Source organism: Sciurus carolinensis, chromosome 10, assembly GCF_902686445.1.
Source record: "Sciurus carolinensis chromosome 10, mSciCar1.2, whole genome shotgun sequence".
Classification (NCBI taxonomy): Eukaryota; Metazoa; Chordata; class Mammalia; order Rodentia; family Sciuridae; genus Sciurus; species Sciurus carolinensis.
Genome location: NC_062222.1, coordinates 84,045,759 through 84,064,767, shown reverse-complemented (window position 1 = coordinate 84,064,767; position 19,009 = coordinate 84,045,759). Strand labels below are relative to the sequence as shown.

General features: G+C 36.4%; 1 protein-coding gene across 11 annotated transcripts in view; it reads left to right on the top strand.

Annotated features, from left to right (window-relative positions):
• The window catches only part of Rufy3 (RUN and FYVE domain containing 3), a 75,551-nt gene extending 62,047 nt beyond the window's left edge, over positions 1-13,504 (top strand). For 4 of the 11 annotated variants that reach the window (XM_047567112.1, XM_047567113.1, XM_047567114.1 and 1 more), the window contains 6 exons: positions 4,170-4,289; positions 5,355-5,445; positions 6,969-7,033; positions 10,243-10,270; positions 11,475-11,540; positions 13,098-13,504. In XM_047567112.1, the coding sequence (XP_047423068.1) occupies positions 4,170-4,289; positions 5,355-5,445; positions 6,969-7,033; positions 10,243-10,270; positions 11,475-11,540; positions 13,098-13,241 (514 nt within the window). In that variant the 3' untranslated portion in view covers positions 13,242-13,504. Of the gene's footprint in view, positions 1-1,628; positions 3,931-4,149; positions 4,290-5,354; positions 5,446-6,968; positions 7,056-10,242; positions 10,271-11,474; positions 11,541-13,097 lie in introns of those variants that run through there. The other 7 variants (XM_047567118.1, XM_047567119.1, XM_047567120.1 and 4 more) reach the window with 4 other exon arrangements.
• The last annotated feature ends 5,505 nt before the right edge of the window (positions 13,505-19,009 follow it).

Here is a 19,009-nt window from a genome sequence, read left to right as displayed (position 1 = left end):
CAAAAGAACAAAAGAAATGTCAGTCAGCCTGTCCTGACTACTTTGAATATTAGAAATGGGAATTTAACCAATTTCACTGTCGAGTCTTAGAAGTATATCTTACAAGAATGGAAGCAGATTTAAATATGTTTGTAATTGTGTGATTTTATTGTTCATCACTAAAGCCTTTGAATACCTTGGCACTGGGTGATTTAGGGGTTCCAAAAGATAGTTTAGAAATAGAAATAGAAGGCTAGGGTTGTGGCTCAGTGGTAGAGCACTTGCCTAGCACCTGTGAGGCACTGGGTTCAATCCTCAGCACCAAATAAAAATAAATAAATAAAATAAAGGTATTGTGTCCATCTACAACTAAAAATATTTTTTTAAATAAACAAATAGAAAGATCTATTTTGGATCTTTCCCTTCTTTAACCCTTTTCTCCCTTCTCTCCCATCTCCCTTTTCTGTCTACTTGCTCTTAAATAGTTGTTTAGCTTCCACTGACAACCCCAGTGTATATCTCTCTCTCTGACTTCTATCAGGAGACTGGTCTTGAGTTTTCATCCTCTGATCAGCCACCTCCCACCAGTACTTAGAAGTCTGTCTGCCCAAAAGCATCTCTCTCCCTCTGATAGGCTCTTATTTCTCCATTTGTCTGAAACCACTGTTGGTGACTCGGCAACCAAGAGTAATATGACTGACACTTCAGAATTGAATGCAGCATGGCACCCAGGATCATTCAGCATTTCCACCTTTAACACCTACTTATCACTCTTTTTTTACTTGAACAAAACTAAACTATTGATTCCTGGATATGCTTTCCACTTTTTTCATCCATTGCTTTTCTGATAGTTCTATCAGTTAGAAATGCCCTTCTCCTTCCTGCTTCCATATTCTTCAGATACATTTTTTACATTCAACCTCAGATGTTACCCCCTCATGCACACTCCAAAACTGCTGCTTTTTTTTTTCCCCATTCAGGGGATTGAACCCAGGGGTGCTTAATCACCGAGCCATATCACCAGCCCTTTTTTAATATTTTATTTAGAGACAGGGTCTCACTGAGTTGCTTAGGGCCTCGCTAAATTGCTGAGGCCCTAAGCAATTTAGTGGTAGAGCACTTGCTTAATGTGTTCAAGGATTCAACACCCAGTACCACCAAGAAAGAAAAAAAGTTCCCTCACTAGATCTGTCACAGTGCCTTAAATATACAAGGCATAAATTTGGTAGATATGTGAATGAATGGGTGACTTCTTTTATTCAGATGATTCTTAATGAGGGAAGGTCCTGAACAGCAGTGCATATTTATTGTGAGCTTAAGAGTTAATTGCAGATTTATAAATAAGCTCAAAACCTCTGATATGGGTGATAAATAAAAAGTATCTATAAAAAAGAAAGTTAGCCTAGTACTTGCTCATAGACAGTAATATGTTTATACCAAATCCATTTTAGTGTTTATAAATTGTACTCGAGATGTATCACATTTTTCACTGATTTTTAGACTTGCCATTTAAAGCAGACAGAACTAAAATATGACTTACCTCTCTGAGTATTAAGCTGATTATTTCTCTTGCTATCTTTGTGTTTCCTATTTATTCATGTCCTCATTTCCCTTTCACTTCATTTTCATTTTTATTTTATTTGATCTAGTGAAAAAGATTTGGTGAAACAGGCAAAGACCTTAAATAGTGCAGCAAATAAACTGATCCCAAAACATCATTAGGCGTTTCGCAGTTGGTCACCTCACAATATCACAAGTTAGTTGTAAAAGGAAGAAATCTGAAAGTTATTATGTTTAAACTCTGATTCCATATAAAATGTAACCAAAAGTTGACTTTGTATTTGTTGGACTTTTAAAAATAACAATTATATATATAGGTTGGGGTTTTTTTCTTATTTTCTCCCCTGAGTTAGAAAATTTGGTGCAAGTTTCTAATTAAATGCCAAATAAATTGAGAAATTACTTCTGAGTTGACCAATAAATAAAAATACCATTTAAAAAGAAAAGCCCAGAGAATTGAGGCTCTGTATATATATTAATGATGCCTTTACAACCTATTCCTTGCTAATATCAGATTCTAGGTGCATCGTTAATGTCTGCATTCAGCAAGCCTGTTCTGTCATTGCAATGTAATGAACTAGAGGTGACTACCATGTAAACTTGGATTCTTCTAAAGTAGTTCTGTGTCTCTTAGGCCATGACCCCTTTTCAATTTTGTTATGTAGGTTTGATCCCCAAACTAAGGATAAGTACTTAGTATTTCATTACAGTTCTATTCTCAGTAACCAAGATTGCTTGCAACTTTTTTGCCTTAGTGACTTTGAACAAAAAGAAAATACAGCATCCTTATATTTCTTTAAAGTACATAGAGATAAATTTAGTAATTAGGTAACTTATAATAACATCATATTGTGGAAGCTTGAGAAAACCCTCCTAATATTTGTCATCTTCTACCTCTGCCACTTTTTTCTGCAATTCCACTTTAGCTCAGAGAGAAAAATTTTAATAAAAACGCTCTTCTCCTATAAACAAAATGCACTATACATTTTTCAGATCTATTCTGCTTTTCCTACTGGAGTAAAGAGGATAAGGCATATACATGAGTAATGATTTCCTGCCTGTTATTCCTTAGTTTCTGTTATTAAGAATTTCTGTTATTTTTTGTTTAGATGGGTTTGCTAATGGTTCTGGGAAACTAACAACTTAGTTATTAGAAAAACATTTCAGATTAAGAAATAAATGATAAAGGTACATCTTTATTATTATTTAGTATAAAAATAAAAGTTCCCAGTAGATATCCACAAGCAATATTAGCAGGACTTCTTTTTCTAAGTGACCACCAATCTAACCCTTTCTAGGCTTTACCTTGTAAATAATCGTATAAATACTTTGATTTTTTTTTTAAAAAAAGCGACTTTTGATGTGGGAATACAGGCTTTTATAATAAGCCTTCATGCTGTCAAAAGGTCTTGTCAAAATGTTTGCGATTTTTTTGTTTTTTTTTTTGTTTTGTTTTTTCTCATTTTGGTATGTTTTGCAGCATTTCAGCTGCTAAGGTAGGGACAGAGATAACCATTTGCTTCCAGCTCTTGAAATTCTTTACCTTCTTCTTGGCAAAACCAGAATTAAGAGAGTAAGGTAGATATCATGTATGTTTTAAAAGCCTTGCACAAATTTGAACCAAAATCAAGTTGAAGAACATACGCCAGAACCAACCATATGAAAGATCCTGTGTTCTTGAGCTTATATTAGTTCTTATCATTTTGCACCTATATAAATAAAGTGCTTACTACATTCTTATCCACATCAACCTTTTGTGGTGATGAGTTGCCTTTTCTATGGGCATTTGAAAGGAAGACTCAAACATGAAAATAAAACCTTTTAAATTACACATAGCATGCTTCTAAACTCTATTATATCAAGCTCCAAGTGTTTCACCTTCTAAAACATGATTCTTATAGGTGCAAAATTATAAGTTTAGAAGAAAGCATCCATCAGAATCTTCCAGAGAATGTGGCAAAGAGTCTTATAAGGCCCAGTGCTGAATTTTTTATTCACTTAGTCACACATGACTTGGTAGGAATTAAAAGGAAAGAGACAGCCAAACTTGTAAAAGACTTTTCCTTGTATAATAACCTGAAGCCTGGGTAAAGGTTGAAGTATAATATCCTATGATTTAATATATGTAGTTTGAGGAAAGGACCAGAAAAATGATAAAATCTCACTTATAAGGTAATTACCCAATTACAAGTTCCAGTTATGTATGTAAAATAAACAAGAAGTACCAAATCAAGTAGGAAATAAAAATAAATGAAAAGAGTGGATAAAACTCAAATTACTGTGTACTTGAGGTTGGCTTTGGATATGGATTTTTTAAAAAGTGATGTTTTATTGTTGATCATCTAATGACTGTAAACTGTAGTGCTAGAATAAAAAAAAAGTGGAAAATCAGCTTTTCCTCTGCCTGGTTCACCTTCATCTTGCTTTTCTTTAGAGTTTGTTTCTTCTCCATCTGTTTTCCCTCATAATTTTTTCCCCTGTGTCCTACAAAAAGTTTTTTTTGTTTTTGTTTTTTCTTTTCTCTCTCCACACCTTCCTCCTTGGGTTATTTTATTTTGTGTTGTGAACTTGGTCTTCCTCCCCACCATGGCTTTTGTTTTTTATCACAAGTTCATATGGCTCACATCCAGATTGCGCCAGGCTGAGCGAGGCCGCCAGTCTGCTGAATTGGACAACCGACTCTTCAAACAGGACTTCGGAGACAAGATCAACAGTCTACAGCTGGAAGTGGAGGAGCTCACCAAGCAGCGGTGAAGGGAGGGCAGCTGGAGCTGACAGGGTGGTCATGGGCAGGTCCAGGGCCAGACGCAAGGAGGGAGTCTTGGGACTTGCAGCCATCTCAGCTCTGTCTTTCTACTGTCCTTTCCCAGGAATTTGAATTCTGAAAGCTTCACATATATCACCATTCCCCAAATCCTGTCAACATCCTTTGTGATTAAAGAATTAGGAAATTAGAGGTCAGGGTCCTAGATAAGTAGTAATGAATAGCCAACATAGCAATAATATTAGTATTTCCTGCATGCCTCCTGTGTGCCATGTGCTTTACAGAGTTCTTCACCACACCCAGTGTCTTCACAGCAATCCTTTTCATAGGTTATCTTGTTGCCCCCACTTTCAGATGGAGTTAAAACTTGGGAGGGTTAAGTGTGTCTGAATTCACAGTTAAGCTACTAGTGGCAACACTATCATTCAAAAACCTGTTCTCTGACTCCAACACTAACCACTCTTCCATACTATATTTCAAATGTGACTCACTTTTGTGCTGAAGTCACTGACTTCAAACAAATGGAACTTTGTTGGATATAAAACCCACAGCTACAGAGATCACTGGTGGTTGAGGGCAAAGTACATAACTTTTAAGAGAGACCAACTAATTATATGAAATGGAACTTTAATAACCATACTTTGATACTGTATCTTGCTGAAAATGCTATCGTTTGGTTATGGCAAATACTACTAATTGTCATTCCAGTGACCACAACTCTTCACTAAGAGTTAATATAAAATGCTGACATTCAGAAGTTGCCCTTCTGGCTCTGGGCAGTCCTAGAGTGCATCCATAATCATCCAAGAAAGATTAAGCACGTTTTATGTTTCTTAACCTTATTGGTTTATGGTACTTTAAAGCTTGGTTGTCCATATGTGTCTGGTAACTTTTAATTCATCAAGTATTAAGACTTAATTACTGAACTTTAAGAGTTTTCCAAAAAAAAAAAAAAAAAAAAGTTAAAAAATAAAAAATATTTAAAAAAAGATTTTGGAATATGAATACAGAAATTCAAATTTTCAATCTTCTCCTCTCCCACCTATCCCAGGAACCAGCTTGAGTTAGAACTAAAACAGGAAAAAGAAAGAAGGTTACACAACAGGAGCACCCCAGGAAAGGGTCAGAAGCCAGAACCCAAGGTGGTAATGTTTGTTATTCTCTTGTTGATTTGTTTTATTTTAATTTTAAGAGGCTACCTGGATGAGCCATGGGTTTCATACTTTATTGCTGTGGCCCATGGTATAGAGAGAGCAAATGAGCTATACTGGAGAGATGAAAGCTTGATTCCAAGTGTTCCTCTAGGATACTCCCAAATATGATTTCATTTGGAAAGGGGGTTGTAATAATAATTTCCTTTTCATTTTTTTAAGTAAAAATTTTGCTGTAGCTTAACAAAAATGTGCTTCTTGGATTTCTGCTAATATTTCTGTCATGAGAATTTCAGTTTGAGCATACTCAAGGAATTTCTTTTGGAAATAGAAAATGAGGCTTGAGGAGGAAAGTAAAACAGAGTGGTTTTAAAGAGCAGAAATAAAAATTCCTACAGAACGTTCTTAAACGGAGATTTCAGGCGAGAAAGCTAAAATTGGATAAGATCATCTCTGGCACCAGGAAACAGGAGCCAATTTCTTCAAGTAATGAAATCCAAAAAGCATGAGGTACTTTTTGAATCAAACAAGCACAAAGAAATTGCCTCCTTTATGTATGTTATATATAATAAAGCAAGACCTATAAGATTCTTATTTAAAATTTCTAGAGAAGGAGCTGTTAATTTGCCAGAGAGTTAAAAAAAAAAAAAAAAAAAAAATGGTAAATGTGCTAGGCACTGTAGCACATGCCCGGAATCCCAGCAGCTCAGGAGCCTGAGGCAGGAGGATCATAAGTTCAAGGCCAGCCTCAGCAACTTATCAAGGCCCTAAGCAACTAGTGAGACCCTAAGTTCCCAAAATAAAAAATAAAAAGAGATGGAGATGTGGCTCAGTAGGGTTCAGTTTCTGGTACCAAAAAATTGTAAATGTCAATGTGATATAGTACCTATTACTAATTTTGTAAAGTGTGTGAAGAGCCACTCTATGTAAGCATGCTGTCTTTATTGTTTTAGTTTAGTGAACATAAAGTCTGAAGGAGTCACAAAGGTGCACTGAAGTCTTAGCTTATTTTTTCAGTGATTTTTTATGTTTTTCAATCTTAAACTGCCTTGTAGTAGAGTTTCTAGAAGGGTAACTATTACATAAACCTCCTTTCCTTGATACTTGAGTGGTCTGAGAACACACATTCCACTCTTGGAAGCAGATGGACTGCAGTTCAAAGCATGCAACAGCGTGTGGGGGTGGGGGCACATGGGCAAAATTTGTCCCTAAAAACTGCCAAGACAGGGCTTAAGAGCATTGTAGAAATGCAGGTGGAACTTCACATGGTCCTTCAGAGTAGAAAACTCCCTGAATTACATAGACTGTACAAGTCGTTGTGGCATTTGGGCATCTACTTGATTGACTTTCCAGAGTATTACACAATCCGCTAGATATGGCTGTGCTTGATTTTACCAGTTTTGCAGAGCTCAGGAAAAAAAATCTCATAAGAAATAACTGATATCTAGGTATCTTGAACCTACTTTACAAATAAATAAGATACATTTTGAAATTGGGCTATTTTCTTTTGACAGGATGGAAAGCACAAAATTCAAGAGGAAAATGATAAAATTAAAAAGTCCCTGGAAGAAAACCACAGGTGTTTGTTAATTAAATATTAAGTAAGATATAAAGTCACTTGGGGGCAGTGGGAAAGAGGGAGCTTTTTAAATATACATTGTCTTTGACAACAGGCAAAACACTGACTTTTAATATTAATATACCAGAAAGACATTTGGAGGGGAAAGTGAATAAATAACAAAACCAAATAACATATTAAACTAAACTTATTAGGTTATTTCAGAACAAAGAAGGGTAATCAGGCTATCCTCCAACTCTTCCTTGACTAATTCCAAGAGTCAGATTATCACTTAAAAGATTAGTTCTCATTTATACTGAATTGGTATCCCAGGAGAATGTAGCATAGGTTATAGCATTTCTTAGATTCTTAAATATTCCTGAGTACAGCTTGTTTTCACCTACGTGCTGTTTCAAATAAATACTCTCATTTCCTTCTCTTATTTCTCCTTTTTCTTAAGAATCTGAAACAGCTTAACTTCATTCCTGTTTCTTAGTTTTGCATCTGATCTCACTATGAAAAACATAAGATCATTTCAAGAAAGCTGATTTTTAAAAGTAATTTTAGCAGGTTAGAAATAAAATATATAGTGCCACTGTATCAAAAATTAAGAAGGTTCAACTCTGTGACATTCTGGAAAAAGCAAAGCCATGGAGACAGTGAAAAAAAAAAAAAACTGTGGTTGCCAGTGACTGAGGGGAGAGATGAGATCATGGACGATTTTTCAAGTAATGAAGCTGTTCTGTACACTACTATAATGGTGGATACATTGCATTACACATTTGTCCAAACTTATAGAATGTACAACACCAAGAACTCTAGACTGTGGGCTCTGGGTGATGATGATGTGTCAATGTAGGTTTATCAGTTGTGACAAATGTACCACTCAGGGGCAGCACATTGACATTGGGGGAGGCTGAAGGTGCAGAAGGACGCAGGACGTCTCTACTTTGAATTCAGTTTTGCTGTGAATTTAAATTTGCTCTAAAGTTAAGTCTATTTAAAGCAGGGGGAGAGGTTAGTGATGAGGAAAGATAACCATAAAGGGGTTTTGAAATAACTGTATAGTGTCCACTCCAGGGAGCTGTCCCTACCCAGGCTTTGATATCCTAAGAATGAGGTACAGTGTCATCTTGGCTCTCTCTAAAGCAAAGGTAGCTTCTGGGGAAGTTAACAACATAATCTAATGGTAGGCTGACTATGCAGGGACTTAGTCAAAATATTACCTACTTGTTGCCAAGGACAGAATAATTTCCGGGTCTTTAATTTTGCTCTCAGAGAACATGGTTTAATATAAGACTAACCTTAAACTTCAATCCATCTAGCCCAGCGTGGTGAACCATGCTTGTAATCCCAGAAGCTTGGGATACTGAAGCAGGAGGATCACAAGTTTGAAACCAGCTTTTACAACCTAGCAAGACCCTGTCTCAAAATAAAAATTTAACAAAGGGATATAACTCAATGGTAGAGCCCCCCTGGTTTCAATCCTCAGTATTGCAAAAAAATAAAAAATAAAGAACATGTATTTATATTTAAAAAATATATATATAGCCCATCTGACATCACAGATCAGCATAGTCATAGGGAAGAGAACTAAGACTGTAAAATTAACCTTCCATATGCCTTTCAGGGTCAGCCTAGTTCCAGTCTAAAATGAAGTTTGTTTTTTTTTTTTCTTTTTGTTTTTTTGGGGTGCTGGGGATCGAACCCAGGACCTTGTGCTTACAAGGCAAGCACTCTACCGACTGAGCTATATCCCCAGCCCCTAAAATGAAGTTATTAATTGGAACTATTAAGAGTGTCTATTAAATGCCAAGTACTGATTTAGGCCCTGGGAATATAAGCCAATGCTTCATTATACTTATCCGTACTGTACTCTACAGCTTAGAAAGTATGTTTCACGGGATGGGTTTGGGACTCAGTAGTAGAGCACTCACCTAGCATGTGTGAGGCAATAGGCAAATTTGATCCTCAGCACCCAATAAAAATAAATAAATAAAATAAAGGTATTGTGTCCATCTACAACTAAAAAAAATATTAAAAGAAAAAGTGTGTTTCACATTCAGGATCTCCTTAAAAATTTAACTCTCTTTCAAAAATGTAACCGTCCATTCCTACTTCACAGATGAGAAAACAGGATTACAAAGAGGCTAGGTGACATACTAAGTTGCCTATACTTATCATATATCTTCTGATCTTTTAAATATTTTTAGATGTTGATAGACCTTTATTTATTCATTTATTTATATGTGGTACTGAGACTCGAACCTAATGCCTCATACATGCTAGGCAAGCACTCTACCACTGAGCCCCAACCCCAGCCCTATATCTTCTGTTTTTAAGTACTTTGTAGTCACATGATGGCAACTTCCAGGGTCTATTCCAGCCACAACTGCAATCATGGAACATACCAGTCTTCTTGAGATTGTTGTCCAAGGTATATTTGAAAACCTGGTCCCCATATGGTATATGTCTTGTGATCACACTGCCACTTAACTGAAGAGAAATGGAACGATTGTAAAGTGTGGCACATTTTCCCCAGAACTTCTGGGCTTTACTTCTCTCCTTTAGGTTCTACTCCAAGTTAGAGAGGTCAGGGTTAGCTCAGTGTAATCACATGAAGAAATAGTTCAGCCTGAATGGACTTTCATGTGACAATATCATTCATTTTCCTTTCCCTGATTAATTTGCTAAAGCTAATTGACATTTTATGAATATTTGGGAGGAGAGACTAATATATGACATAGGATAATGGATAGATTTCCATTATAATACATAGAAAAAGGCTATTAAAAATATATGTCGCCTCTGGAGTTTTATATGTTAGAAAACATTAATATTGGGCTGGGAATATAGCTCAATGATAGAGTACTTGCCTCGAACGCACGAAGAGCTGTGTGTTAAGTTCTTAACACCATGAACTGGAAAAAAAAAAAAACATGAATGTTATTTTCTTGGTAGGAAAAAGGAAGTGTAAAATATAACTCAATCTTTTTGTAAATGGGAACCATAATGCAGATCAAGGGTCAGATTCTAATAATAGATTTAACAAACAAAATGTCCAAAATCTGGGAGGTCATAATTAATAATTCAATTGTTCCTTGCAATATCAAAGAACTCCAGTATTGCTTCTTTGGCAAACTATTTGTCTTCTGATCATTTACTGAAATGATACAAATGGAAATATATTAAATTGGTATTTGTTATGATTTTTTATTTCTACATTGTAGGCTGCTGTCTCACCCTACAGATGAACAGGTAACTGAACCTCCCATTTTAAAACATCTTGTAAAATTATGAAGTTGGTGTACCATGCCTAGCCAGTAAACAGTATGAGAAGAAGATAAATGCTATAGTCCTCTGTGTAGCATCCTTTTAAGAATGTCCTAAATAATGTATTGCCTAAAGCTTGCATACATGTTGGAAAACATAAATGCCAACATTTTCTTGCTAGTAAAATGGAGGAGTAAAATATAAGTCCAGATCTGTTTGTAAATGAGAACCATTATGTAGGTCAAGAATCAGGAAGTAGCAAAGCCTTGAGCAATTTGTACAATTCTCACTTCTTATTTGAAATTATCTCTTGACGTACTTTGAGACCTAGGCTCTCTTTCCTTTACTTTTTCCTTATATAAAATGGAAATAAAAAATGCTTTTTGATCAGTTAGAAATAAACAAATGCATATAGAATACAAATATAATAGTCTGATAACTCCACAAGAAAGACCATAAGTGCTACTGTGCTTGAGTCACTCTGTGACTTAGCTGTTAGGATACAAAATGAAGCCCACTGCTTTCCCTTTTTGAGGGTAGAGTAAAACAAGAAGGATAGGACAATTTTTAAAACTTTTTTTTTTTTTTACTTTATGCTTCTGTGTGCTTAAATTTTCTATTTAGAAATAAAACCATTTTTTTTAACCATGTTGTTTTATTATAAAAATTAAAAGCTGGGGGCTAGAGTTGTGGCTTACTGGTAGATAACTTGTCTGGCATGTGTGAGACCCTGGGTTCAATCCTTAGCACCACAAAGAAATAAATAAAATAAAAAGATCCATTGACGATTTTAAAAAATTAAAAACTGTAAGGATAGTGTTAGGGTTATAAGAGTTATATCAAGGTGGTAGGACTATGTGAATTTTGTTTCTTTAGTTTCCAGATGGTCTGTAGTATCGCTACAGTAGCTAAAAATTATGTAGATAAAAATGCATGTTCTGGCCAAGCATGATGGCACACACCTATAATCCTAGCACTGGGGAGGCTGAGGCAGGAGGATCACAAGTTCAAAGCCAGCCTCAGCAATTTAGCGAGGCCCTGTCTCAAAAAATATAAAGGTCTAGGGGATAGGGGATGAGGGTCACTGGTTCAGTCCCCAGAACAAAAAAAAAAAAAAAAAAATGCATGTTCTGAAAACATTCATGTTTCTGGTGCTGAGGAAAAGTAACTGACTCACTGTGTGCTTTAGGATCAGCCGCTGCTCTCTGAAAAGCCACAGATATGTCAGCTATGCCAGGATGACAGCCTAAAAAAGGTAACTGGTGAGAAATGAACAGGTTCTTCTTGGGAATGTTCACTGCACCACTAGCCCCTTTCCAGGAATAGCAGTAACTTTGTCGTGTAGAGCAGAGTACATTCCTTAGTGCCAAGCGTGAGCTAGGAAGCCAAGGGAGCAAGTGTTTATCAGGTACCTAGTCTTTTTGAGTCATAGTAATTCATGTTGGCAAATGGTATGAATAATTATGCATATAATTTTAAGCAAATAATTTATTTAAACGTACGGCACTTGTCAAAGTGACTCAAGTCATAGTGATGAAAAAGTCCTGTCTCAATCTGACTTTAGGTCCAAAGTCAACACTCCTTCCAGTATTTCAACCTGCTCTGAACAAAGGGAAATGAGCTCTTCCCACAGTCCTCAGATCTCTGCCTGAGTACATTGCCAGTTTGTGATAGTAGAGTGTAGAGAGGGTGAAGGAAGCGTTCAGAAAGGAGTGTCCTTGATAGCTGGGACTGTACCTTGCTAACAGTATACTCCTAGCATCTCATATGATACTCAATTCATAGTACACGCTCAAGAAATGTTAAGTACAAGTGAGTACAAAAACCAAGTGCTTGGAAAAGCATGAGAAATTTGCCCAAATTCTGGGTTACATCACCATTTTTGATCATGCTGAATTTTAGCAAACAAAATTATTATTATGATCTAGTCTTTGCTTAGCAGAACCAGATAACAAATGAACTGCCTTTGTATATTAGAAGTTGCAGTTACAGAAATATGTTCCAAAAGAGAAGAAATTGCTAATCAAATTCCAGCTTTCAGAGCCACTGGGAGGAACTTCACTATGTCATAGGAAAAGTTTTCTCAGCTTTCAAATATTAGTGACTCCCCCATTCCACTGCACCCTAGGAAGATTAATTGCTTGGGATGAAAGTAGTATTTCATGGGGGGAATTATTCCTCACAACCTTTTATGATGAGTTCTGTGCTCCCTGTTGCAACCATAGCAGTGACACTACCGTCATAACAAACATGCTCTCCAGTGCTTGGCCGCTAAAGATTCAGAATGTTTATAGAGACCAGCTTCCCTATTAAACATGATGGAGGTAGCTGTGCGCCTGCCTCGCTGATATCCCAAGTAATGTGCTTATAGAGCATCACAAGAAAGCATTAAGCACATGAGTGTGTTAGGAATTCTGTTTTCAGTTCAAAGTCAGCAAATTTTTTAATCCTAGGCTGTTCACCAAAGCCATTGCTAGGTCACTGCCTTATTGGATATGCTTAGGTACTTGCAAACTAAATTAGCCCACCTGAAAGTCAGTGTCAGGCTCACATGTATGAAATGTATTTTCAAGACTGAACAGTTTCTGTGTTTGTGTTCTTTTGAATGTTGTGGCATTGCTGCTTCTCTTCATTTAGATCTAACAACTAGACTTGAACTTCTTTGAGTTTAGTCAGCTTCTACCTGGCACATAGCAAATAATCAGCCCGTACTTGATTAGGCATTGAGCACTGACCATATTCAGCCTTTCTATCCCATGCATTCTTTGCCTTGCTTTTCTTTTCCCCACCTAACTTCCTCTTCTCCTTGTAGAATGTGTGTAAGAACTGCAGAGGAACCTTCTGTAATGCCTGTTCAACAAACGAACTGCCTCTTCCCTCAAGTATCAAGCCTGAGCGAGTTTGCAATCCCTGTCACAAGCAGCTGATGAAGCAATACTCCACCAGCCCATCATAAGACTGGAGAAGGGACCTGGAACAAATTCTCACACCTGTGTTAGATGTTAGGACCCCTAAAGCCCAATTCTGAAAATCATCTAAGTTGATAGGAATGATTTAGGTAAACCAGGTCCAGGGAGAAAAGGCAGTGGTCAGGTTTGCTGGAAATTTTGCTCATTTTCCCTAATGATTGTATAAATAAAAAAAAAAGTTACTGAGTTGGGCCTTTCTTCTGTAAATCTAACAACCCCATTTTGAAGGGCTTATTTTATTTTGTATCTTGGGAAAGGCTATTTTTATGAGTATGGGGTTGATGTAAAGGAAGAATCCAAGCATATAAGAATTTAAAGAAAGGGGCTGGAGATGTGACTCAGTGGTAGAGCACCTCCCTAGCATGCACTGTAAGGTGAAAACAAAAAAGAATAGAAAATTGATCATCTTCCGCTATTATATTTGTAGCTTCAAGAGGGAACGATAAACGTTAACTGAGATTAAAATGATGTTACCTATTTTCCCAGGTGCTGCTAGACATAAACATTGTTTCCTCTTTACTCCCATTAACTACCTCTTTACATATCTCTACCAAACTGTGAACCCAAACTCAGGGAAATTAGAGAGTAATATAAATTCTGAATGTATTGAAAACAATATTGTGTAATATATTATAATTTCAGGACCAGAATTTTCTGGTCTTGGCCTACAAATACTTTCATTATCAGAACAAGAAAGAACACTGTTATTTTTCCACGTAATGACTTCAAAAGTAAATAGCTGCCTTTTTCAGAGTCCCCTACCACAAAATAAGCCATCTCTTTCCCAGTCTCCTCTTCTTCTCCATGTCATAAGGGAAATTGTAAGCAGTACTGATTAAAGCAAAGCTAAGTCAGGTATACAGTAAAGCAGATTTAATTTGTTGATGGTTGAGAGCAGTTAGTTCATATTATTAAATTATTCCTTGAATAAGGAATTCCTTATTCTGAACCAAGAGTCAGAACTGGTAGACTGGTTTCTTGGGAAGGACAATACTCAAACATCTCCTAGTAACAGATTGGGAAAAGGCAGTTGCACTCAACAAGGAAAAGAAAGAAATGATTATGTTACATATGTCTAGATTGTTTGATTCTAATGAAGACCTGAGAAGAAATTATTCTATGACTGGTTTAGAATTCAGGGGTAAAAACATCCTGGAACCATGTTATTTGATAAATTCTCTCTCTTAAATAGGGTTTCAGCCTCGGAAAGAGTTGTTATTCCAGAAGTCTAGCCTGTTACTTGGTGACACTAAAGTTTAAGAATACCTGAGGAAAATAAAAATTAATAATTCTAGCCTTGTTTGTTGTCTCTTATTTCCTTTAAATAACTTTGTGTGTGAGAGGGCCTTCCTTTTTTGAGGGGAAAGGGAATGGTCAGGGGGGTGCCTATGTGAGCCAGCACTGGGAATTATCCTTAGTTGGCAAATGTTATAATTAGTTTTGAAAAGAGACAACTCCATAATTAGGAATATAGAGACAAAAAAGGAATTAATTATTTGAGTTTTCATTTAGAATTGCACATAGCTGCATGGCATGGTGATGCATGCCAGGATACTGGCAACTCATAAACCTGAGGGCAGGATCGCAAGTTCAAGACCAGACTCAGCAAGACCCTGTCTCAAAATAAATTTAAAAGGGCTGAGGATACAGCTTAGTAAGTAGAGCACTCCTGAGCTCACAAAAAAAAAGTTTTATTGCACATAGTTAGCCATTTTTTATACACTAAAAACTACAAAATGGTGCAGTGACTGGAGAGCTGTATGGCAATTTCTAAAATTAAGCACAGATTAGCAGCAAACCCATTTCTGTGCATATACCCAAAAGAATATAAAGCAGTAGCTCCTAAAGATACCTCTATTTGTGTTCACAGCAGCATCATTCATAGTAGCACATACACAGTGAAATAGTATTCAGTCTTAAAAGTAATTTAATGAGTACAGAGTTTCAGTTGGGGAAGATGAAAAGTTCTGGTGAGAGGTAGTTGAATGCTAATTAAATGAACTTAATGCCACAGAACTATACACTCTTTTTTTTTTTTCTGCGGCGCTGGGGATTGAACCCAGGGCCTTGTGCTTGCAAGGCAGGCACTCTACCAACTGAGCTATATCCCCAGCCCAGAACTATACACTCTTAATGGTTAAAATAATAAATTTTACATATTTTTACCAGTTTTTTAAAAATTGTACATTCCATATGGATATAGAAAATAATCACAAATGTATATTTGGTGTTATTAAATACACACATAGTTCTGTGCATTGAGAGCTAAACCGTGGGCATACCCAACATTCACAGGTTGTTTTCTAATATAATTCTCCAAAAAAAGGAACCAGAGGAAAGCTGGGGATTTAGCTCAATGGTAAAGCACTGATTAGCATGCACAAAACCTGGGCTTGATCCTCAGTCCCACAAAAAAAAAGAAAACTGAAAAGGAGTCCAAGGGCTTCTTGGAGAAATGGCTGGGGCATTCCAGATCTGGGGCATCTTGTGCCTGAAAGTAAGGAAGTGTACACTACAAACAAGAGGGACAAAGGAGTCTTCTGAAAGATCTCCCAGTGGTCAAAGAGGAAACATTCTGAGCAACAAAGTAACATTATAGGAGTATAGTAAAAGATAAGTATCCTGAGTCCATATTGATATAAATGACCAAGTAAAAACATGACAGCTCCTATACAGAAAAATTTTGAACAATTTATGTAGGTAATTCCACCCACTTCAAGGTGAATGAGCTTAATTCCCCACCTCTTGGGTGTGGATTATGTTCAGTAAATTCAAATTTTTAGAATATGAAGAGGAGAGTGATTATAGTAATCTAGCCAGGTCATCAAAATTTGCAGTGGCATCAATAATATGTACCCTTGATGTGACGTGAAGAGAATGCCCTTTTTGATCTTCCCAAAAAGCTCCAGGCCAAGCAGAAAAAGAAAAAGAAATCCCCATTTGAGAGACATTGTACAAAATAACTGACCAGTGCTCCTTTGAACTGTCATTAAAAAAAAAAGTCTGAGAAGGTTAAGGAAACAACCAAATGTAATATGGGAGTCCCTAAAATGAAAAGGGTATTAGAAAAAAGCTAAGAAAAGTTCAAGTGTGGAAAAGAAATGTGCCAATGTTGATTCCTTGGTTGTGACACATGTATAACATAACAGTGTAAGATTTAACAGTAGGTAAAACAGGTGAAGTGTACACAGGAACCCTACTATTTTTGTGTTCTGTGTGATAAATTCTTCTAAAATTAATCTCCAGTACCAAAAAAAAAAAAAAAAAAAAAAAAGCCAGCCAGTGTAACACACCTGTAATCCCAGCAATTTGGGAGCTTGAGTCAGGAGGACCCCAAGTTCCAAGCCATCCACAGCAACTTACAAGAGCCTGCTTCAAACATAAAAAGCACTAGATAAAGTGCCCCCAGGTTCAATCACTAGTACAAAAGGAAAAAAAAAAAAAAAAAACTTTTAAAAAACTGTGCTTTCATATACATCTAACCTAATAAAACCTGACTAAACTCACTAAAAGCAGTTTATTTCCAAATAGGATCTAAGGACTTTTCAGGGTTAAATAGATGTAGAAATGCAATGATTAGGATCATTTGTCTTAGTCAAGTTATAAAAATATATTATGAAACTCTTAAAGGGGATTAAACCATTCTCTGAAAGGAATCCAGGCCGGGCCTACTGGTTTTGAAATAGTTCTCTGGTCTACTGTCCATTACAGCCTCATTTCAGCTTTGATAATGAAAAAAAAAAAAAAAATCTAAAGGTGTTTTTAAAGGATTATATTTCAGAAGTACAGTAAGTGGCCCCGTTTGGATTTATAGTAAAATTTCTTTAAAATAACTTAGCTTAATATAGTTCCCCAAATGTTCTACGTGGCCAACTCTCAATATATGATTCCTAGAAACTTGTTGGCCTGAGAACTGTCAAACATTAAGGTCTTCTACTTTATTCTCAAACCCCTGAGGACAGGTTGATTTCATGGTTAACAACACTAATTACTTTTGTATAACTTTTGCAGCCAGTCAGTACACCAAATCAGAAACCAAGTATCTGACAAGCACAATTTTTACACACAGAATAAAGACACAAACTTTATTCAGTTTATTATCTTCAAAATGTAAAATTAGTTTAAAAATAGAAGCAGTAAGCCAATATAAGCATTGCTGAGGATATCAGTTCCCTAAGAGTTAAGTAAGCATGGTGAAGAAGTAACTCCGGCCACCAGTGGGCAGGCAGATGTGAAGGCTGCACATGTCTCCAGGAAGCGTTAATGCCTTACCATTTGGGGGGTACTGCTTTCTAGCACAAAAGTATCATTCGTATTCAATTACAAGGTCAATCACGAATAAGACTTTTTTGTAACTTTTTTTTTTTTAGTTGTCAATGGATCTTTTATTTAAATGTGTGGTGCTGAGTATCAAACCCAGGGCCTCACACATGCCAGGCAAGCACTCTACGACTAAGCCACAACTCCAGCCCCCAAGACCTTCTTATAGATTAGAGCAGGTTAAAAACTACTATATCACTTATACTCCCTGATTGCTTTCTTAAAAAGACAAGGAATGGATGGAATTACAAGCAGTTGACGAGAAAGTTAGCCCACCAGAAATTATGAATAACTGATCTCTGTTCCAAAATATCTTCCATTTTCTGTCAAATGGCAGAAGAAATCCTCTTTATTTCAGTTAGAACCAGATGTTTTGGGAACAGAAGTCTTTGAACGCACCTATGCACTTTACCTGTGGGCTTCAAAATAAGATTCTTGCCCCCACCCATCCAAGAGTTCTAGGGATCTAACCCAGGACCTAACTTATGCATGCTAGTAAGCACTTGGTGATTCTTGTGAATGTCATTGAGTCCATCCATATTTTAGTCTACTTGGCTTAACATACCTTCATGCCTTACCAGGCACCTTCAGAATCATTTCACTGAGATGCCAAATTCTGACACAAAACCAGAAACCATAAAAGGGGAGATATATGAATCTAGCTATGCCAGGCATGGTGGCATGGGCCTGTAATCCAATCACTCTGGACACTGAGACAGGAGAATCACATTCAAGACTAGCTTAGGAAACTTAGTGAGATGCTGTCTCAAAATAAAAAGGGATAGGGATATAGTTCAAGAATAGTGTGGAGGCCCTGGGTTCTATCCACAGAACCGAAAAAAAAAAAAAAAAAACAGAAAGAAAGAAAAAGTATCCAGGCATGTGAAGACAATTCCTGACATGGTAAGAAATGAGAACACAAAAAGTATTTAAAGCTCACTGCAGTAATAAGGGGCTCCTGAAATTAAAAAACTAAACCCAATTTTTAAAAAGTGATCAATAAGGACTAGGATTGTAGTTCAGTGGTAGAGTGCTTGCCTAGTACATGTGAGACCCTGGGTTCGATCCTCAGCACCATACTAAAGATAAATAAATAAAATAAAGGTATTATGTCCATCTACAACTTTAAAAAGTATTTTTTAAGTGATCAATAAACATCAAACAGGCAATTAGCAAAATTCAGATTGTGGAAACTTACAAGTTAATCTTATTCAACAAATTAAAAAATGGATGGGAAAACATACCAGTTAAGGGAAATAAACAGGCATTTCAAGTTCACTAAAGACCCCAATATGGTTATGAAAAAGGGCTCATTATCCGTTGAAAACAAATTAAAAACACGTAATATGACAAACAATGGTTAAACTTATAGACTAACAACACCCAATGTACTTAGAACTCTTAGAATGTACTTAGAACTCTGTGGGAATGTAAA